The sequence below is a fragment of the Morus notabilis genome, unplaced genomic scaffold (genome assembly GCF_000414095.1).
Source record: "Morus notabilis unplaced genomic scaffold, ASM41409v2 Scaffold42, whole genome shotgun sequence".
Lineage (NCBI taxonomy): Eukaryota > Viridiplantae > Streptophyta > Magnoliopsida > Rosales > Moraceae > Morus > Morus notabilis.
This window is the reverse complement of record NW_010360565.1, coordinates 478,258-501,781: the sequence shown is the minus strand read 5'-3', so window position 1 is coordinate 501,781 and position 23,524 is coordinate 478,258. Positions and strand designations below refer to the sequence as shown.

Sequence of the window (23,524 nt, the reverse complement as noted above, 5' to 3'; positions counted from 1 at the left end):
GCACTCGACATCACGAGAAAAAATCGTATGTCTTGGATCATATATGTAGAAATGCATCTAGAGTCAATGGGTCTAACCGATACCATTAAATAAAATAATAACAAGTCACCACAAGAAAAGCCGAAAGCAATGATTTTCCTTCATAAACATGCTAATGAAGGCTTGAAATGCGAATATCTCACAATCCACTTATCCTTTAAAAAGTCTGAAGGAGAGATACGATCCCCAGAAAGATTTCGTACTTCTCGCGATGAGCAGAACAATTTACATTTTCAAGATTTTATGAAAGTCAACGACTATAACTCTGCCATGTTTAGAATTGTTTTGTAACTGAAACTTTATGGAGTAAATATCACATATGGTGAAATGTTAGAGAAAATTTACACCACTTTCCATACATCTCACATTACCTTACAATAACAATACCGTTTGTGCAGCTATGAGAAATTTTTTGAGCTAATCTCAGCTCTTATTGTCAGTCTCGTCCCACTAGTTCAGCAACATTTCCAAAAACAAATGTTCCATTCTCTAAAAATTTGAGACGGGAAAAAATCATGGTCATGGACGTGATGGTGGTTGAGGCCGTGGTCGAAGACGTGATAGAAGTAGTTATTACAACCCTTCACAAAATGACGTGATCTAAAAAAAACGTCGTGTCAAAAGAAAAAGTGATGATGCAAGTTGTTCTAGAATTTTGAAAATTCTTTGTGTAGACTTCTTGTTTGGAGAAAAAGTCTTGTCCATCAGAGATTACTCTGAGACTACTATCATTGCAATCGTCAACAACTAATAGCACAAAAAACTTTGACCCGTGATCTCAATTAATCTCTTGACGAAGCTCGACGTGACCTCGACAATATCATTGCTTGCGAAAATGATAAAACTTGTTGACCTTGACATGTATGTTCCTCGTGGATGGCAATGGCTTGGGTAGGTCATCTTCTACGGTGACAGCGTGGCATTCCTATGGGGGGAGATAAAGGGCAAAAATGGTAAAATCGTTATTTTAAAAAGTTTAATATTGAAATGTGCTATTCATTTCCAAATCTCACAAAAGATGCTATGAATTTTTATTCCTTCTTAAAAATATGCTCCTTCCCCTGCCAAATAATTACACTATATGACAAAATTTCATATCTTGATTTGAAATTTTTTTAAAATTTTTAGAGTATTATAAATATAACAAAAATGACATAATCATTATCATAATAATATCACACTTTGTATTATATAATGACATAGTCATTATTTTAATGATACTAAATTTCACTATTTTTGTAATATTTTAAAAAATTTGTTACATTTATACTCTATTATTTAAATTTTTCTATATGTGTAAAGAGCCTTTTTCTTAAGCAAAAGCTCACTGTGTAATCCACCAACACAAGGCCTTGGGAGGAAAAAAAGGAAAATTGTAACATATAAGCCATTTTGTTAAGAGAAAGAAGAAATGGAGAATTTACTCTTGATAATGTATGAGTCTGGACATTTACCTTTTACTCTTGATAAATACCATTTTATTAGTGTAATAATTTGACTAAAAAGGTTATGAATCAAGAGTAAAAGGTAAAAATCCTAACTCATGTATTTTTAAGGGGTGTTTGTTAAGATTGCCCGAAGAGAAATTGTAAGAAATACGCCCACGTTTAAAACTTACGTAAGTAAATGGCCAATTTACTAATGTATAGAAACTAATAGACCATTTCATGTTTTTAATATTTCATTTTCTAATTTTACCCTTTTCTTGCTATTTTTCCCTTTCCTTTGGTAAATTCAAGTATATACAGGATTTATCAATCTAAAATCACTTAAAAAGAACCGTACAAATTCTAATGCTAAATCATGAATATACTTGGTAAATCCAAGTTAGAATCAGTTTTTCAAGAACCGTACAAATTCTAATTGTAAATAAAGGATTGCCAATATTTATCAAGTTAGAATCACTTGAAAAAGAATTGTACAAATTCTAATGGTAAATCTTGTATATACTTAGTAAATTCAAGATTTACCAAGTTATCATCACTTTTTTAAGAACCGTGTAAACTCTATGGTAAATCCTGAATATATATAATAAATCTAAGATTTACCAAGTTATAATCACTTAAAAAAAGAACAGTACAAATTCTAACGGTAAATCCTGAATATATACTTGTTAAATCCAGGATTTATCAAGTTAACATCACTTTTTCAAGAACCGTACAAACTTTAATGGTGAATTTTGGATATACACGGTAAATCTAAGATTTTACCAAGTTAGAATCACTTGAAAAGAATAGTACAAATTTTAATAGTAAATCCTAAATACACTTGGTAAATCAAGGATTTATCAAGTTAAATCAAGGATATACTTGGTATATCAAGAATTTACCAAATTAGCATCACTTTTTCAAGAACCATTAAAACTCTAATGGTAAATCCTGGATATATGTAGTAAATATAAAATTTACAAAGTTAGAATCACTTGAAAAAGAATAGTACAAATTCTAACGGTAAATTCTGGATTTATCAAGATTTACTATGTTATAATCACTTGAAAAAGAACAGTACGAAGTCTAATGATAAATCCTATATATACTTGACAAATCTAAGAGTCACCAAGTTAACATCACTTTTCAATAACTCTATAAACTTTAGTGGTAAATCTTAGATTTACCAAGTTAGCATCACTAGAAAAAGAACAGTACGAATTCTAGTGATAAATCTTAGGTATACGTGGTAAATCCAGGATTTACTAAGTTAGCATCACTTTTTTAAAAACCGTACAAACTCTAATGTTAAATCCTGGATATACATAGTAAATTTAAAATTTACTAAATGGGTATTTTTAGAATTTCAGCTTGTTGTAAATGCAGATTTACATTAGATTGACTTATTTATTAACTTTTCTTAAGGAAAAAGGAGACAAATATCCCTTAAAAGTGTATGTGTCTGCATTTTTACTCCTTACTCTCGATTAATATCCTTTTTAGTCAAATAATTATATTAACAAAGGGTATTTATCAAGAATAATGGGTAAAAATCCAGACTATGCACTCTTAAGGCTAAGTTCTGCAATTTTCTCTTCTCTTTTAAATAATGACCTATTAATTTTAATTCCTCCTAAATCTTGGCCTATTTCACTAATCTCCCCAATTAAATTTTGGGTGGGTTAATCTGGTTGAACATAATAAAGAAATAAAAAATAAAAAAATAAAGATAATCGTTAACCCAAATAACAAATATATAAAAAGAAAACTAACTTTTATCATAATATTAGTCTTGTAAAGCTCTAAAATTATCTCATAAGTAATAAAACAATATAACAACCAAATATATGCAAAAAAAGTTCAAATATATAAATTATAAACCGACCAACAAACCATAATAAAAACTAATACAACATAAAATATAATAGGTTGTCAAGTAAATAATGTAAAATATAAGACAAATGTTATATATTATGAGGTAGGAAAGTATTTATTTATATATATAAATAGATTGGTAGTTTAGGTTAAGTTAGGTTAAGAAAATCTCAACCCAAACCACCTAATTAATAGTCGGATTGAGTGGGTAGGGTGAGTCTTTTGATCGAGTTGATCGAGTTCAGGTCATAATGAGTTGAGTTAGGTGAGTTAATCAGGTTCATCGGGTTATCAGGTTTTTTGCTCACCCCTAACTTATTTTTATGTCCCACAAAAAGGGCTTCATGGTACAAAAAGTCCTTTAAAAAAAGAAGGTGAAGGAACAGTTTTTTACCAAGATGGTTTTATTCCTTTGTTTGAAAAAGGACTATTTACACATATTGCAAAATTTAGAAAGTAAAGTTTAAATATAGTAAAATTTGATATCATTACAATAATGACTATGACATCATATAGTATAAAATATGATATCATTATGATAATTACTATTTTATTTTTTGTTATATTATAATATTCTAAAAATTTTGCTAGATTTCAACTTAAGGTATGAAATTTTGCCATGTAGATTGTAGTGTGATTATTTAAGAAAAAAAAAAGAATAGAAGATAAATACCTCTTTAAGTACATGAGTTTATATTTTTCTCCCTTATTATTGATTAATATCTTTTTTAATTAAATAACTGTATTAATCAAAATAATATTATCTAGAGTAAAGTGTAAATATCATTAAGCAATTTTCTTAAAAAAAGGATCTATGAAGGGCCTATAAGTTAACGAACCTATTTCATCTGTAACAACATATAGAAATGTGAATAATCCTAGTGTTCATGTATAGTATTTTGATCAAAACGACTCCGTTTTGGTCAAAATGCTCCCTCTATCATCAACAGTGTTAAACTGTTCGTTTTTGTTTTTGTTTTTGATGTTTTTTTTTTCTTTCATCTTTTCTTTTGTCTTTTGCTTTTTTGTCTCAGAATTGTATATTTGTTCGCCTCCTTTCTAACTTTTTTCTTTCATTCACTTCAAATTATTTTTTTGACCAATGTTATTCTACTTAAATATTTATTTTGGATGGTGCCCTAAAAAACTTATTTATTCAATTTTATGTTCAATTTTTTTTTTAAATTCCATTCCTTCAAAACTTGTATTTTTTTAAAAAATTTCTCCATTTCTCCATTTCTCCATTTTATATTTAAGTTTGATATGCTTTTTAATAATAACATGATAATTAAGGGGTTGTTCTTTTGTAACGAAACTCAAAAAAAAGTTTAAACTTGAGTTACAATTTTATTCAAGTTTATGTTCTTTTATAAAATTTGAGTTTGAACTTGAGTTTAGGACTAAACTCGAGTTTCAGTTTCCTCTTCAACTCGAGTTCATAAACTCGAACTCAAATTAATAAATAATATTTTTTCTATTCTTAAAAATGTAATAACTTTTTCATTTTAATTTTGATTGAGATAATTTTTTTTTATGCATTCACAACGAAAAGACGAATAAAATTCCGTCCATATACCCTATTAAAATTTTTCATCACCATTGAGTTTTTATTAAAATACTATCTAAATATAAATTTGAGTTTTGACCTACCCAAACAGAAACTTAAAAAAATTCTCAATTTAAATGTGCACATCTAAACACAAACTTAAATTATAATTTTAATTTAAATTATAATTCAAACTCAACTTAATATCATCACTCAAATCATCGTAATTAAAAAATACAAAAGAACAACCTTAAGTGAAAATCGAACTAGTACTATAGTAGCCCAAAAGAGTAGAAGGGCTTGTGGCAGAAGGCCCATTTCATTAAAGTGACAAAATTCTAGCGCATGCCAGCTAATAAACCTCGTAAAACAACGCCTATACGTACAGCTAATACCACAATCTACATTATTGATTATAGACACACACACGCGCGCGCACACACAACAGCACACTTGCGAAAATTTAAGCTAAGAAAATAAAATCTTTCCTTCCCCTTCCTTCCTAGTTCTACATCACCCTCTTAACAAAACAAAATTTATCGCTCTCTTTTATTTTTGTTTTCTTCTCCATCAAACAGTTATTTTCTTTTGTTTTTCTCTTCTCTGTTTTGCTCAAATGTAGTGCGGCACTGACAAGACTCGAGAGTCACCGCGCAAGGAACTTCGCCGCAACGAAGAGGAGATTCGTCGGAGAACCGCCATAACCGCCATGTCTTCGAGCTTCAGTCCGTGTAGCCCCGGCACCGGCGCCAGCTCGAGGTTCCAGCTGGGCGGAGTCGGCGGCGTCTCGCGGCTGAGATCTTCGTCCCACAAGAAGCCGCCCGAGCCGCTGCGCCGAGCCGTCGCCGATTGCCTCTCGTCCTCGGCGGCGAGCTCTCACCACGGTGGCGCCGCCGCTTCCTCCACTGTCCTCCTCTCCGAGGCTTCCAGGACTCTACGGGTTCGTCAATTTTCTCCTTTCGCTCTTTCGTTCTGGTCCTGCTCGTTTAGATCTTTCGTCAGATTTTTCGGTTTTCTCGGTCGTTTCTGTTTTGTTTTGGATTGAGTTTGAGGCGTTCATGATTTTTTGTTCTCAATTGGTGAAGTCTAAATCAATTAGTTAGCTTGTGCTTTTGAGAAGTTTGAAATTTGAACTGTTGTTGGTTCGAGTGAAAAGAAATGAAACAAAATTGGGGCGTTTGTCTAATTTGTGCTTTGTCTCGTTTCACCATTCAAGTTTTACTACGTTAAAAAACTATCGAAAATAATCACATCTAACTTTAGTAAAACTTTTTTACTAAAGTAAAAAATTTTCACATAAAATCACATCTCAACTCGAATTAAAAACTTGAATCAACGAATTAAATGAGCAATTTAGGCAATAGGTGTGCTTGGATCCTCGTAAAGTGTTTTTTTTTTCTCTGCAAAAGAAAGAAGTAAGGCTGAGATATATTCTTTTGGGGCAATTATTTTACATTTCTAGTGTATATGCTTGTGTGAGTAATGAGGTCATTCTTTTGGTGTGTTACTTTCTCATTTCACTATAAATTTATTTCAGTTCGTTGTGCCGAACTGAAGTGTGGTTTTTGCGGTCTCAAATCCCTGCATTTGGTTTATATAAGTGGTGACAAAGTCATTTGAAGATCTGAGATTTGAACTCTAGAGTTCAACATTAAAGTCTTGAGTCTTGACATCAAAAGTGAATATGGATTTACCGTTATGCTAAGCCAACAACCACACATTTATTAGCATTTATTGTCCCCGACATTGGTTTGTTGTTTCTTTTAATCTCGAGGGTGAGGTATTCTGTTTGTTTCAATGATGTTCTTTTTCTTTTCAAAAAAAGAAAAAAAAAAGAAAAAAAAATCGAGGGTAAGTTGTTATGTGCACTTTTTTTACTTGTCATGTATACCAATTGCATGCCAGGCAGATGTGAATTTTTTTGTAAGTTAGAACTTAAGTCTTTCTCTTGTCTTTCATGAATTTGGCATGGAGTGAATTTGAAATATTGGTGTCCATTGCAATTTTTAATTCCTTTTCTTGTTTATCCATTAATCACTACTTGGAACTAACTGAGGGCTACGCACCCTATTTCTATAACTGCCTAAATATTTTGGACTTACTGATTGTATAACACACTTGGAATTGTATGAATTATCTTTTCATCTATTCAACCTTATTCTCATATGTAAATAAATATAACATACTTTGCTCCCTTCCATATACCGAAAACCCGTAATGGTTGAAGCTTTTTTTTTTTTTTTTTAAATCTTCTTTTAAATGTTGTTGTAATCATTTCCATGAATGAGTTTTGACTTTTGATATCACAAATGAAATATATATGTGGCGGACAGGACTATTTAGCAGCGCCTTCTACAATGGACTTAGCTTACAATGTGATTTTAGAACATACAATTGCAGAGAGGGAGCGAAGGTAACATTTATAAATTCTTTGCTAATGTTGTGCATGTGTTGAACTTTCATATGCTTCCTTCTTATTTCTTCTATGTGAAACGATGCATAATCATCTATTGGTATTTTCATTTTTTGTTGTCTTTGATTAAAAGAAAATGTCTTGATCAAATTTGCCAATACAAATGGGTTTTGGTTCTGGACCAATGTGAAGATGCTGTATAGCATCATATGCTTTGCGCTTTACTTTCAATTAGGCTGCCAAAAAAAAAGAGTAAAAAGTTACTCATAACTTGTAGGAAAAGATAATGTGGTTTGTAAAAATATAGAATTGAGATCCATTGTGGTCAATAAAATTAGACTGTTGGAGGTCCGAAGTTGGCCTCCTCACATAACTTTACGCATATAGAAATAGAAAGTGGTGTGAAGATGAGCCTCCACATTTCAGCAGGTCTTTAAGTCTAAACAGGTCTTGACGGTGGTCTTCCTTGAAAGTTCAAGTAAATTACAATACAATAACATTAAAAATTGTGCAGAAAAGTAACTAGGAGGGGACAAATTGTAGAACAAGGTTTTTCCTGTGAACTTATATTTTATTACTTTAAGGGATCAAAAAATTAGTAACAATATTTTCTTTTGGGGAAAAATTTTTGGTCTACGGAGATGTGTTGCATGAACTAAGTTATTTATTGTGTAGTTAATTTTAAATGCAGGAAATGCGTAGATGTGTGTGTGGAATAGAGTAATGATGGAAATGTTAGGGTGTTAAAACATTATTGAATGTGTAGCATATTGTGAGAGTTTTCTTTCCTTTTTTTTTTTTTGAAGGGTCAGTAATTGGATTAATATGAAGAACTTTTTGAGAAAGTGTATCTAATTAGTAAACTTGAAAAATCCATACACAATTCATGAACTTCCTTTTTAAGAAACCAGTGAACTTTTGAACTTTTTTCTTTTTCAAAATTGACTCTGTGTACATTTCAGATGTACAATTGAAAATTTTATGTTTCAGCATTAGTTTCTACAGTTGATTTTACTTTTCACTGTTCATGTTATGCCTGAAGGCAATTCATTATTCCTCAAGGCAAAGGTAGTAAGAAACTATTGAAATTTGAACCAGCAAGTTTTAAACATCAATAGATATGTAATGCATTTTATGACAGGGAGATTGTCTCAAGTACACCCTCTTACATACTTTTCTGTTTAGGTTTTTAGCTTTGAAATTCAGGCATCATGCATAGGGTGATGTTTATTGTAGAGCTCGCCCCTAATGCTGCTTTATTTTTCATCAGTCCTGCAGTTGTTGCAAGATGTGTGGCACTTCTGAAACGCTACCTCCTACGGTATGTTGTTTTATGTTTGTTGAATTTCAATGGTATGAACGACCAGATCTATGTTGCATGCCTACATATATTTGTGCAAGTGTGACATTCTATGAATGCATGCGTATGAATCATGGTTCCATCTTGTTGATTTTAATCAGGAAGTGAGAACACCTTACCGAGCTAAAAAAGAACTTAAATTGAACCAGTAGCTAAATCAGATTAGTTTATTGTTGATTATAAAGGAACCTGAAATTTCCTGTTTGCCACGTTAAATGGAGGATACATATCTTGTCTTCACAAAGATTATATTAAGAGATCTTTTGCGTTAATATTTCTCTTAGAATTTTGATTATTTTTTTTCTTTCTATGCATGTTACCTTTTTGCAGATACAAACCCAGTGAGGAGACATTACTGCACATAGATCGGTTTTGTGTGAACATAATTGCCGAGTGTGACACTACTCCAACCCGGCGATTGCCTCCACGCTCGTCAATTCAACAATCTGGTGCATCAACAGCATCTACAAATGCTTCTCCATTGCCTGTTTCCAGTTTTACGTCTGGGGCACTTGTAAAATCATTAAATTATGTGCGTTCTCTCGTGTCTCAACATATTCCAAAGCGGCTTTTTCAACCAGCCGCTTTTGCTGGAGCCCCGTCTGCTTCAAGACAGGCACTTCCAACACTGTCATCTTTGTTAAGCAAATCTTTCAATACCCAATTAAGCCCTGCACACAGTGTGGAACATTCAGAGAACAAAGATGTTACAAGTTTATCTCTTTCAAACTCGTCAAACATTGAAAAGGTTGATGGAACAGATGATTCTGAGTACATTGCACTCGATGTTCTCAAATGGCGCTGGCTTGGGGGAAGTCAGTCATCGTTTTTGCCAACAGAAAGGTAAACAGGGCGATTTCCATCTTTTCAATCTAGAATCTAGATATTTGTTTGACAGTTGAATTTGTTTCTTAGAACCTTAACTTGATGTTTTCCATTTTTTGACCATAAGCTTAACTTGATTACCAACATTTCCCTGATATGACCAGTGACCGTGTTGTGAATCCTCAAGACATGAGAACACGAAACTTCATAGAAGTTGGTGCAGCAGCTTTGCTGGTGGGGGACATTTATGCTAAAATGAAAGGTCATCCTTGGAAATATTTTGGAACAGCTGATATGCCTTACCTTGATCAGCTGCTGCAGCCTTCACCAGTAACAGCAATAACAGATTCTGCCTCTGCTCGTCCCCACTTAAGAGCAATAACAGCATCTAAACGTACCAGAGCAGGCCCTCATCAAATATGGTATGTTTCCTCCCTCGGATAATCCCCAGCTCATTTTATTGAACTTTGTTCCTTACTCAATCTCTTCACTTGAATGCAAATTTGTTTAGAAGCATGAGGAAAATAGGAAATAAGAAATAAGATAACAAATTTACACGGTGACAGATGAGGCTGGGAAAGTCATTTAGTTAACCTTCGATGTTAGTTCTCTTCAGTCTTGAGAATATTGGAAAATGCAGGTGGAAGTATTTTTTTACTCTATAAACTATTATGAGGCTTTGTTATGGCATGAAGTCATGGATCGGCTGGAGAAAGATGAAAACAAATTCAAGATATAAGGGCCCGTTTGGTATATGGGTTCAAATTAGGGTTCGAACCAGTGGTTTTGATTATGACTAGAAAGTTAATTTTTTGTGAGAGAAACACACTGTAGCAAAATCAAAACCATGGGTTTGAACCCATGAAGAACCCATATACCAAACATACCCTAAATGTTTGGCAATAAATTCAAGTTATAAAGTTTTATATCATTTAAGATACAAAAGCACCTCTACTGGTTATATCATTTTATGGATAAATGTTGATTGGCAATAAATTCAAGATATGAAGTTTTCATTTTGCTGAAAAGTTATTGAAAACTCCATATAATTTATTTCCAAAAGGTGATGCCTTTTTCCATAAGACAAACAGAATCTAACATAGCTGCAAACTAGGACAACTGGACACGTAACCTCTTACAACAAGTCATATTTTTAATAATTAATAAATGCTCTTTGGAAATATTTCGTCACCTTCTTAGAATTTCAAATTTTGATCCAGGACTTTTAAATCTTTAGTACAGTTGCTTTCATTATGGTTATTTAGCTGTTCTCTTGCAGCTTTGTCATGAAAAGGCATTCTTATTAATGCTAATTTATACCATGGACTTGAGCTAAGTTAAAAAGTTTTTGAATTTCAGTACTATTTTAAATAAGAAAAATTACTGTTGGAAAAAATTACTGTTGTTCCAGCCCATTGCCCGGTGGCTGGTTCAGTTTGGCAAAACTTACTGTTGGAAGCAGGTTTATTCTGGGTTGTTCCAGCCCATTGTAGTTCAGTGTTGACGGAAGATTTGGTGGGTCTAGGCCTGAATAAGATGGCTAAATCGTTGTGGAAATGTTTGGTGATGTCAGCTATGTGGACTTTATCGATGGAAAGGGATAGTAGGATTTTTTAGGAAAAGGAGTTGGACATTACAGACCTTGTTAGGCCCTACTTAAGCAAGTTTATGAGAGAAGGGGAAAAAGGGCATGAAACGAAGAATTAGGGGCCAAAGTGCTATTAGTGAAAGTGGCTAAGGTGCTGATGTGGTGTAGGAATGTTTGAATCAGGGTGTAGGAAAGTGGCTAGGGTTTCTTTCATGCTTGTTCACTTTTTTTTTTTTTATGTTTTGTCTGTGTTAGTGGTTTAGAAGTCCCCGGAGTACTCAAATGCTTCGATCTATCCCTTTAATTTCCTGTTGTTAGTAGTGTAATTGGTGCTGATTAATAAAAATCCCCTGATTTCATCCATTTTCTCGACTAATTCCTGGTCGTGTGAGTGTGTTTTGGGGCTGTTGTGCCAGGACTACACTTCCGGTACTCGCCATGCACGACTTTACTAAGACGTTTGTGGTTGAAACGGACGTGTTGGGGGCTGGGCTTGGGGCTGTACTTATGCAAGAAGGCCGCCCGATTGTGTTTTTTAGCAGGCATTAGCTGAGACTAGTTGGATGAAGTCGGTTTATGAGCGGGAGTTAATAGCGGTAGTGTTTTCCATTCAAAATTGGCGCCACTATTTGATGGGGTGACATTGTGGTTCGCTCAGACCAACAAAGCCTTTGGTTTCTCAAGGCTCGACGGATGCTTATGCCAGTGCAACTACATTGGGTAAGCTCCTTGATTATGATTTTGAGGTGCAATTCAAGCTAAGAGCCGCTAACTAGGTGGCAGGTGCCTTGTCTAGGCACGGGGAGGATCAATCCACAGCTTTAGTGGCCATTTCTATTCTACAATTGTTGGATTTGGCGGACATTAAGTGAGGGCAGCATGGGGATGAGAAGTGTGCAGAGTTGTTGGCTCAGTTGCTATAGTGTGAAAGATGGGTTGTTGTTCTATAAAGATAGGCTGGTGTTGCCTAAATTGTCCCCTTGGATTCCTTGTCTGTTGCATGAGTTTCATGACTCGGTGGTGGGTGGCCATTCGTGGTGCTTCCGCACTTACATAACAAATTTCTGGCAACTTGTTTTAGCCGGGAATGAAGGAGGCAATTCGGGACTATGTCGCCCAATGCGATGTTTGCCAACGCTCCAAGAGTGAGGCCTTATCTCCGGCTGGGTTGTTGCAGCCCTACCTATTCCAAACCAAATTTGGGAAGATATCTCCATGGATTTTATCGGCAGGCTACCAAAGTCTGAGGGCCGCGACACCATCCTTGTAGTGGTAGACCGGTTGTCCAAGTATGCCCACTTTTGACCCCTTGCGCACCCTTTCTCGCAAGCAAGTAGCGGAGTTATTTGTTCGGGACATTGTTTGGCTCCATGGGCTGCTACGGTCAATTGTTAACGATCGAGATCCCCTTTTCATGAGCTCATTTTGGCGGGAGATCTTCAAACTCCAAGGAACCAAGTTACATACTAGCTCCGCTTATCATCCCGAAGGTGGTTAATCTTTGCTTAGAAACCTATTTGCGATGCTTTGTGAGTGCCAAACCAAAGTTGTGGTCTAAGTTCCTCCCATGGGCTGAGTATTGGTTCAATACCACCTTTAATGCCTACACCAAGCCAACTCCTTTCCTGGTTGTCTATGGTCGAGACCCACCGGTATCTACCGCTTCCAAGATACTCCATCTATTGAGGAGGTCACCAAGCAATTGCAACTCCGGAACAATATGTTGGATGAACTCAAGGAGCAATTGGAGAAGGCACAACAACGAATGAAGAAGTTTGTTGACCAACGACGGACGTGAGTTGCATTGTTGGAGACTTAGTTCTTCTTAAACTCCGCCCTTAACAATCGAAGTCGTTAGCCAAGAAGCTTAATGAGAAGCTAGGCCCGCGTTATTACGGACCTTTTGTGATTGAAGAGAGGACTGGCATCGTTGCTTACCTATTCAAACTTCCAGAGGAGGCCCGAAATCATCTGGTGTTCCACATTTTGCAGCTTAAGGCTTTTCGTTCTGGCACTCCGGTCGTCCAGCCCCTTCCGCCGCAGCTTGTGGAAGAGCTTGAGCTCTTGGTTCGTCCCGCGAGCTCAACCATCTCGCGTGGGCAGCCCTCATGACTTAGACCTCATCCAATAGGAGGGCTTGCCGGAATGGGAGGCTACTTGGGAGCCGCTTGAGATGATTCGATAACAATTTCCCGACTTCAACCTTGGGGACAAGGTTGATTTTGAAGAAGGGGGGGGGGGGGGGGGGGGGGGCGGGGGTGGTCTTGGGGGGGGGGGGGGGAGGGGTGCGGGTACTGTTGTTAGGCCCTTACTTAAGCAAGTTTATGCGAGAAGAGGAAGAAAGGGCAGGAAACGAAGAATTAGGGGCCAAAGTGCTATTAGTGAAAGTGGCTAAGGTGCTGATGTGGCGTGGGAATGTTTGAATAGTGGGGGTTTTGTAGTTAGGGGGGCTGGCTAGGGTTTCTTTCATGCTTTTTCATGTTTTCTGATGTGTTGTCTGTGTTAGTGGCTTAGGAGTCCCCGGAGTACTCGAATTCTCTTATCTATCCCTTTAATTTCCTCCTGTTAGTAGTGTGTAATTGGTGCTGATTAATGAAAATGCCCTGATTTCATCCATTAGTTTGACTAATTCCTGGTCGTTTGAGTGTGTTTTGGGGATGTTTGGCTGTGATTTATCAGGTTCCTAACAGACTTCTTTGAGAAAGCTAAATTTACAGCCTCTATGGGATTTATCTGATAAAGCTTTCAAGGGCTTCCAATGTTATAGGAAACTGATCTGTTTGTTTAATTGTTCTTGGATGTTTTAGCTGTTATTGTTCTTTCCGTCTTGCTCCTCTATACCTGTAATTGATTTTCATCAATAAAGGTGTTTTTTCCTATTTAAATAAGAAAAAAATCTGAAATTTCAGGGAGGATTCTCCTGCGAGCACATTCCGTCCTCGAGCTAGACCACTCTTCCAGTATCGTCACTACAGGTAACTAATGGGGAATTCAGTACGATCCTAACATTCTCTTGAAATACTATATTGTCTTCTCTCTGCCTTTTTATTTACCGGAGATAGTACTAAATGATGCCACTGGACATTCATGTCTTCTATTTAAATTTTGGCACACTTAACCAACTGAGATATATCATTATTGTAAATTTGTACTAACTCATACAGTTTTTCTTAAAAGTAATGGGCGTGGTGAACATTTTCAATTCTTTTTGAACTTAATGGGCTACTGTATTGTTAAAGAAAGGGGGCTATTTTCCTCTAATTTTTATTTCTATAATGAGCTTAGTGAGTTTCCTTAGTTATGTTTTCAATTTGTTCCCCTGATATTACCATTCACAGTCATTTGATCTTTTGGATCGGTGAGTACTGAGTATTTGTATGTTTTAAGTAATAACATTCTAGTACTAGTACTATGTTTAAGTTTAAATTCAGTCGGAAGCTATTGGCAAATTTATCCAACTTAATTTCCAAGTTAAGCTATTGTAGTTAGTTATCAACATCATATCTAGTGGCTCTTTACCAATCGCCCTTTTGCTTTGTTGTGGCCTCTTGACCTTTAGCTTAAATCCAAATTTGGGGTTTGAATTAAGCATCCTTCTCATTGATTAATTCTTTGACAAGGGTTTTTTGTTTTCCAATAATTTAGTTTTGACAATAAACAGAAACCTTTATTGAATGAAAATAGATTCAATACAAGGAGAAGAGGATGAGGGATACTCTAAAAGAAAGAAAACAAAAAACATAAAAAACATAAAAAGCCATAACAACTTTCCACACTATGAAACAACAAAACTCTCTCTCAATGGCTAAATACATCCCTCCAACTTAACAAAATTAAAAATTAAGGAAAGTGCTTAAATTCTTTGTCTGTGGACGCCCAAAGCGACGCCAAAAATTGGGCCTTATCAAAAAGTTCTATATGGCCCGTTTCTTTATCCTCAAAAATTCTTTGGTATCTCTCCATCCACACCACCCAAAGGATTGTCAACACCATTGTTTTCCACATGATCTTCCCTTTCTTGCCATTTCCAAAGACTCTGAGATCCTCTTCCAATAATGAAGTCCAACTCTTCGGACATACCCAGTGAAAATCGGCAGCATTAAATAGACGAGTCCAGACACCCCACACAATCTGGCAGTGCAGAAAAAAAAGATCAGCATCCTCCCCTTTCTCCTTGCATAAAACGCACCAAAAACGGCGAGAGGAGCATATAAGGATGTTTCCGTTGAACCAGGTCACTTGTATATTTCTTCCAATAACACAACCAGGCACTTTAAATTTAAAGGGAACACAGGTTTTCTAATAAAATCTTTGACAAGTTAATCATAGAGGATAGTCTTAATTTGTTATCAAAAGACACCGTGATTCTTACCTGCACCTTAACAGTAAGGTTGTGTTGGTAGGGGGGAAAGAAAATAGGAAGGAAGAATGGTATATGATCGAGGTGAGGAAAATGGAGAGGAAGGGAAGGGCTTTTCTTATATCATGTTTGGTATGGATTCTCTCTTCTAATCCCTCCGTATTGGGAAAGATGAAAATCTGGCGTCTTTGAAGGATTTGAAATCCCTCAACCGATTAATTCCCTCTTCTTTCTCCTACCAAACAACCATGGGTCCCAAAATCCTTCCACTAATCCCCTCCCATCTCCATCCTTCCATGTTTTCCTTCTATCAAACAAGCTCTAAAGGAATTCTGCTCTCTCTCTGTAGGAAGATCTTTAGTTGTCTTCATCACTGCTACAATTATTCTCTGACCTTGTGGTTTTGTTTGATCAGTGAACAACAACCTTTGCGACTGAATCCTGCTGAGGTATGCGAGGTTATTGCTGCAGTTTGCTCTGAGACATCTACACCAAATGCTAACGCCATGACAATATCATCTAGGTTAAATAGTCACGGTGGAAAGCCATCAATGGATGTCGCCGTGAGCGTTCTTGTTAAACTTATTATTGACATGTATGTTTTCATGCATTTGGATGGTATAATTTCCTTATATTGTAGTGCGATACTGCGTCACATTTAACTTCATCCTATTTTTCTTCCTATTACTCGCATACACATACATGCATGCAGTATGTAAGTATGTTTGCAAGTACTTATATTTCTTTGTGTTACATGGGTCATATTGGTGTTTATGTATTAGAGTATGGATATCTATAGACAGGTTTAAGTACTTGGGTTGGATTTGCTTGTTGCCTTGGACACAGGCAGCTATCTTCTGCAGTACATTACGTTATCATTTTTACAATATGTAAATGTTTGCATGGGTTCATAAGTGCAACTTCGATTCTCCTATAATCTGCCCGTTTATCTTGTCTTTGGGCTTCTATCAGTTGGGATAAAGCCAATGGAAATATGCTTTTGTAGGTATGTTTCGGATTCTGCGACCGCTGCTCCTCTCACTTTGTCTATGCTTGAGGTGATGCTTCACTTATACATGAATATAGAGTTTTTTTGTTTCACTTCTTTTATGCTTGTTCTGATATCATTTATTAAGTGTATTTGAAATTATTTCAGGAAATGCTCAGTTCTCCAAAAACAGCTTGTAGAGCTCGTGCATTTGATTTAATTTTGAACCTAGGTGTTCATGCTCAATTACTAGAGCCAATTATAAGTGATAATGTTTCTACAGTCGAGGAAGAATATTCTCAAGAATCATACTTTGATAGTGAAGCTAAACTTGCACCTCAAGGAAACATGAAAACAGATACTGTTAAGATGGGGACTTCCGCAGCTATTTACAATTTTGAGTCATGGATTTTGAACATTTTGTATGAGATACTGCTGCTTCTTGTTCAGGTATAATTTGGTTTCATTTCTCCTTGGGCAGCTCTAGTATCACATATAGCCTCATTGTTTTTGATCCCTTCCTAAAAAGAGAGTTTTAGCAGCTAATTTACAAGTTCTTATTATTATTCATTTATGCAGTTCTCTTGTTTGAAGTTGATAAAAAGTGAGTTGTTTTGTTCTGTTTTTTTTTTTTTTTTGGTAGTTACTTATTGGATGGATGGAGATGACTTGGTTTACAGAGTAAGAGTGTACTGAGAAAATTAAAGGGATGTAACAAAACCAGGGCAGGAAAATTGAAACATAAGCTAAGAGTATGCAAGATATAGATTGCTGGAAAAACTTACAGCCCTGGGACAATGGTGCTCTAAGTAAAATAAATAAATAAGTAAATGAATAAGTAAATAAGTAAGTAAATAAATAAAGGAAATCATCTTTTGATAAGAATTGATATGAAAACTCTCCGGTTTAAGCGACCAAGAGAGGGAAATTTGTATTGAATTACTAGAAAACAAGTACAGATAGAGGCAGAAAATTCGAGAGTCCTGCCTTCTCTCCCCTGAGCTAATGCTCTACTGAATACCAGAAATTTCCCTAATCTCCTTAATTCTCTCGGCCTCATTTTATTTACTAACATAGGCTAACAAACTCAAAATTAATTCCGTGCTGCAACCGAGACAAGTTAACTGCATGACAAACTTTCACAACCCGTAAAGACCATCCTACCCTGCCCTCTTCCCGCGCCTCACATATATTATATGAATTGGAGGCCTATCACCAACTATAATATATTTCTAGTTTTTATGACGTTAATTCTTCTCACTGTTCTTGAACCATATATTCTCTTTGATATACCTATACAGATAGAAGAGAAGGAAGAATCTGTTTGGGCTTCTGCATTAAGCTGTCTGCTGTATTTTGTTTGTGACAGAGGAAAAATCTGGAGAAACAGGTTAAACGGTCTTGACATAAGGGTGAGTTATTTTTGTATTTCCTACGTTTTTTTATATCCCAGTGGTCCAATCCAAGAATTTATGAGTACGTGTTTTTTCGCTTGCAGTTCTTTATTTTTTATGCATTTTCCATGTATATATATGTGTGTGTATCTGTTAGAGAGAAGGAAACTATATCTGTTAAAAGAACAATGAAAAATATGAAGAGTAAGAAGATGAGAGTTCTAGAGAAGGAACGTTGAGAATAAAATTGGTGATAGAGGGATGCCCGTGAGCAAAGTTATGACCTGCGCGTCTATTTCCTGTCCTCCTTTCTGTATTCTTCTATTCATAATTACTGTGCTGCATGTTGGCGAGTCTTATGTTTGATCTAATTTCATTTCACATTCTCAGGTTGTTAAGGCACTTCTAGAAATTAGCAGGAAGAATTCTTGGGCAGAAGTAGTTCATTGCAAACTTATCTCCATGTTAGCAAACATGTTTTATCAAGTCCCTGAAGGACCTTCGATGGGCGCAAGTTCTCCAGTGTTTCTTGTGGAACAGATTGATCTGATTGGTGGAATCGAGTTTATTTTTCTTGAGGTATGCTAATTATGTGTTATGAAGTTGTAATCAGTTGGTAGGATAAGCTTGATGATTAAATAAATTAGCAAGGCCCTCAACAATGAGGGCACTGTACGTGCAATTATTATCTCACAATGATTTTGTCATGTGTGCTCCATTTCCTTCGTGGGTCCTGAAAGAAACTTCAATAATATGAATGTCTAGACAATTTCTTACAAGAATTAGAAACTTAAAGAAATATATTCAATAATTTGACAAATCTTTTAACCAATTTTACAGGAAACAAAAAAAGAAAAAAAAAATCTTTCCAATCGATGCTTGTGTATAGCATTCATTCTGGAGGGTTAAAGTTTACAAAGATGCTTGTGTATAGCATTCATTCTGGAGGGTTAAAGTTTACAAAAATCGGTAATTTGTTTCACTGCTGAAGTTGATCTAACTTCAATGTGATTTTTTGGCGATGCAGTATACACTTGCAAACTCGAGGGATGAAAGGAGAAGTCTGTATTTGGTCCTTTTTGACTATGTTTTGCATCAAGTAAATGAAACATGCATAGCTACAGTGGTCACAGAGTATAGTGAAGATGAAATCCAGCCTCTTGCTGCCCTGCTTGCTCTTGCAGATGCCCCTGAAGCGTTTTATATTTCTGTAAAGCTTGGGGTTGAAGGTATTGGAGAAATTTTGAGGAGGTCAATTTCTGCTGCATTATCCAGATATCCCAATAGTGATCGACTAAATATGGTAATGATGTCTCTATGTGTTAATGCATGTGTTTGGATGTGATTAGTGATCAGAGTAATGTTAGCAAGAACAATTGGGCGATGATTTAGTTGGTTGAGTCTGTGTTAGTTTAATGTGATTATTTGAGTGGATCGTCTTGTTTAGCCCTAATAAGAGTTCTATGGACCATGTGATTTGTGTGCCTAATAATAATGCAAATAATCACTTTATTTTTCCTAAAAGAATCTCGTTTCTTCCCACTCATTCACCATTCATCCTCAAGCTCAATAATTGATACTAAAGCAATTGTTGGACCAAGGGAGATAGATTTGGCTAACGATGATGTTTAGATATTTCCATACGCCATTCTTTCGTTGTATTTTTGTTTGTGCTCTTGAATATTATTGTTTTCTGATGTTTAGTGTCACATTTTGGTGGATGATGTTATTCACCTTCTTCATGGACGTCACCTACTCTTTTCATTTTTGAAACTCTATTAAATTTGAAATTTTGTCAAAATTGATGCCATCTGAAGTTTGTTTTGAATTTGCAGCTGTTGGAGACTGTAACAGAGAAATTTGATGAGATAATAAGTTCGTTTACTCATTTGGACAGAGAGTTCTCCCATATGCTGCAGATAACGAAATCTCACAAGTTTCTTGAAAGCATTGAAGGGGGAGCACTGAGAAATGGTACTGACATGAATGCAAAACTATCATGGGCCACTTTACATTCCCTGCTTCATTCGGATAGAATTGCATACCGGCAGAATGGGTATGCCTGGTTAGGGGACCTGCTTATTGCAGAAATCAGTGAGGACAGGAGTGCAATATGGTCAAATATAAAAACTCTGCAACAGAAAATTGCTGATGCTGGTGTTCATGATTCATCCGTTGTGTTGGATGTCCCTCTATCTATTTGGCTGATGTGTGGCCTTCTGAAATCAAAGCACAACTTCATCAGATGGGGGTTTTTGTTTGTTCTAGAAAGGCTCCTCATGAGGTGCAAGTTTTTGCTAGATGAGAATGAAATGCAGCGCTCAAACAGTAGTGATGCCATGTGTGCAGACAAAGATAGCCGTCTTGAGAAAGCTAATATAGTGATAGATGTCATGAGTAGTGCCTTAACCCTTGTGTTTCAGATTAACGAGACAGACCGCATCAATATTTTGAAGGTAATTTCTCAGACCTTATGAATGCTCCAGTTTTCATACAGTTTATGATAATTGATAACAGAAAGAAGCAAAAATAATAATTGATTAATTAAATAAAATATTATAAAGCAGGGTTTGCTCTTTTCTAGCTTATCCTCAAAGCTTGTAGTCAGCGATTCTCTCATGGAATTTTCGTTGAGCATCTTTTATGTCTTTATGCGCTAACTTTCTTTCACCTCTTTACTACTTATAAACAGATGTGTGACATACTATTCTCTCAGTTGTGTTTGAGAGTTCCTCCAGTTACTGCAATTTCATTTGGAGATGATATCAGCCACAGTAGAGCTATTAGTAGCATGGATGAAAATAAAAAATTTAATGTTAACGGGTGTGGATCTCAACTGGAGAATTCTCCTGATGTTAGTAAAGATGCTGATGGCAGATTGAGCCACAATAATTACAATCTTCTTGATTATGAGACAGCATCATTGGCAGCACTGCTTCTCCAGGGGCAGGCTGTTATTCCCATGCAGTTAGTTGCCCGTGTACCTGCTGCCTTGTTCTATTGGCCATTAATTCAACTTGCTGGTGCAGCCACAGATAATATTTCATTGGGTGTTGCTGTTGGAAGCAAAGGAAGAGGGAACCTGCCTGGTGCAACATCAGATATTCGGTCATCGCTTTTGTTACTTCTAATTGGTAAATGCACGGCAGATTCTGCTGCTTTCCAAGAAGTTGGCGGGGAAGAATTTTTTAGGTGATATCTTCCTCCATTGCTCCTAGTGAACAAAATTTTCTTTTATTTTGTGCTTTGGTTTATCAAAGATTTCTTTGCTTATTATTTGTGGCAGGGAACTTTTGGATGATACAGATTCAAGGGTCGCATATTATTCTTCAGCTTTTCTTCTAAAGGCAAGGATGCTTTCTTTTTCAATTAAATATTTGCTATGTGATTTAACTTCATGTTTGCTAAATTTTTTAAGTTTCGTGTCTTGCAGCGAATGATGACAGAAAAACCAGAAAAATACCAACACATGCTTCAGAATCTTGTTGTCCGAGCTCAGCAGGTACGACTTGTCAGCAAATAGGGCTGGAAAAATCCAGTAGTACGATAAAACCAGTAAAATCAAAGTAATCACAGCATAGAAATTTCTAGAGTAAATTGATCGATCAAGATGAATATTACTGATTGTGGAATTGTGAAATAATACTAAATGAATATTACTCTCCCTCCTCCATCATCATCCATGTCAGCAGCTCCCTTTCCAGCCCCACCATCCATGTCATCACTCCTCCAGATAAGCATGCCTCATCTTGGGCCTCCTCCTTGCACAAGTAAAACGCAACAAAGGCTTTGGAGGCCCATCATAATATTAAGTATAAGATTTCGGTGATGGTAGATTGTTTATTAAACTTTCGCACACGATAGACATTATTAAATAACTGCAAGTTCATCAAAATAGAGTTGTCAAATATAGACGTCAATATTTTAGACACTGCAAACCTGCCATTGCCGTTTTGTAAACCTAACAGATTTTTTTTTTTTTTTTTTTTTTTTTTTTGTACGTATAGGTTCTTATAAGCCATTTCTTTTCTATTTTTCTTTTTCAACTTTTGCAAAGGCTCTGCTTTCTGAATTAACCTGCAAGCTCTCCCGTTTTTTTTTTTTTTTTTTTTTTTTTTTTTAAATAGAGTAACAATGAAAAGCTGTTGGAAAATCCATACCTTCAGATGCGTGGCATACTTCAGCTGGCAAATGATCTAGGAACTGGGCTATAGTCTGGTGGTTCAATTTTCGGATATTGTTTTTCTTTGTTTGGAGACGCCACATGGCTGAGTGGCTTCATGTTGCAGCTACTGGTGCTGTCTTGAGTGACGTACATTATTTCTTCAAGATTGAAATATATACATCTGAGATATGCATGATTTCTGGCCATGCACAAAGTGCTAACCTGGTCTGCGAAAGTACTTTATTCTTTCTAGAATCCCGATTTTAAACCGAAAAAGATGTGGTGCTGACAGAAAAATAATAGGAAAAAGAGTAGACAACATTTGCATGTGGTCGATTCAGCCATAGGATAATGCTGGAAATCTATTCAGATTACTATATTACTGCGACACAAGTTTGCCACTGGTTTCTGCATAGAGATCTCTGAAAAATGGTGACAGCATTAACGTCTGGTTCCGAGTTTCCATCTCTAGTTTGTACAGAAATGTAACAATTTGTAGCGGGGTTCCTTTGTTGTGTAAATTCTATTTAGTTTTATATTCAGAAGGTTTATTATGAGGCTTGTAATGGAAAGTTGGAGCAAACTAGTTGTCCAGGAAAAGGGTACTTGATTTGTTGATTTGTCTTGCTTTCAACCTAGACCTGGATGATGCACCTTAAGAGCTTCGATACATCTTCAGGTACCCGCACTCTATCTTCTGATGGTAACAACTTGTCATCTGCACTTCTTGGTAACAATTCTTCATATCTATCATCTCCACTTGTTGATAACCGTGCAAAGACGTACTCCATTGCTATTATCTTCATTTTCACTTGCAAATTAACCCGTCTCAATTTTATTATTTCAACTTTCCGACAATAGTCTGGAATCCTTGTTGCACATCCTATAGAGCCATAATCTACCTTATCCATTTCCTAAGTTGATTTTCTTGATTATCAATGGTACTTCTTCTTTTTCATGTAGGAGCAGTTCGGAATTTCATTTTCATATAGATTTCATGGGAGACTTTCAGAACATCCGTTCGTTGTACAGAATCAGAGCACTGAGATTGCTTTTGTGAAGACGTAGTTGGATAACTAGAAGCTCTGTTTTTTTTTTTCCCCCCTTCCTGCAGTGGTTCATCATCTTGGCATCAGTGGGAACAAAATTTCATGGTCTTGTACGTTTTTTGGCTCAATGGTGGTAGACAATAGATTGGATTACAACTTTTTAGGTGCCATTTTTAGAGGCAATCACGAGATGTCAATTTTTAGGGGCATCTTGACAGTTGTCCCTTTTCTCCCTAATTTTTCATAGTTTTGACATTGTAAATATGTGATTTCATTTTTTTGGCTTTCCTTTTTCCCCTCTTGATGATTAGATCCAACAAATTGCGATTGTTGTAAAATGCCTGCTGAGAAAATTGCTTCCCGTGTGGCTGTTGAGAAATTTTTTCTGGTATGAGATGAGTCGAATGTTCATTTTTTTGAATTTTTTTTTTTGAAATTTCCTATGATTCCTTGAAATCTCACTCAGTGATTTGATATGCAATGAGGCTTAGATTT

At 35.8% G+C, this 23,524-nt stretch overlaps 1 protein-coding gene across 3 annotated transcripts; it reads left to right on the top strand.

Moving 5' to 3' along the window:
• The first annotated feature begins 5,459 nt into the window (after positions 1-5,459).
• Positions 5,460-23,406, top strand: LOC21409013. Of its 3 annotated transcripts, none has more exons than XM_024164733.1 (18): positions 5,460-5,827; positions 7,221-7,300; positions 8,571-8,621; positions 8,991-9,503; positions 9,650-9,907; positions 13,983-14,048; positions 15,849-16,028; positions 16,440-16,491; positions 16,590-16,871; positions 17,723-17,833; positions 18,206-18,394; positions 18,843-19,118; positions 19,651-20,271; positions 20,508-21,007; positions 21,102-21,162; positions 21,249-21,317; positions 21,943-22,659; positions 22,950-23,406. In XM_024164733.1, the coding sequence occupies exons 1-17, from the start codon at positions 5,597-5,599 to the stop codon at positions 22,027-22,029; spliced, it is 3,627 nt and encodes a 1,208-aa protein (XP_024020501.1). In that variant the 5' UTR covers positions 5,460-5,596; the 3' UTR covers positions 22,030-22,659; positions 22,950-23,406. The 3 variants fall into 3 exon arrangements, with proteins under 3 accessions (XP_024020501.1, XP_024020500.1, XP_024020502.1); XM_024164732.1 differs by having other exon boundaries at positions 22,944-23,406; XM_024164734.1 differs by lacking the exon at positions 15,849-16,028 and having other exon boundaries at positions 22,944-23,406.
• The last annotated feature ends 118 nt before the right edge of the window (positions 23,407-23,524 follow it).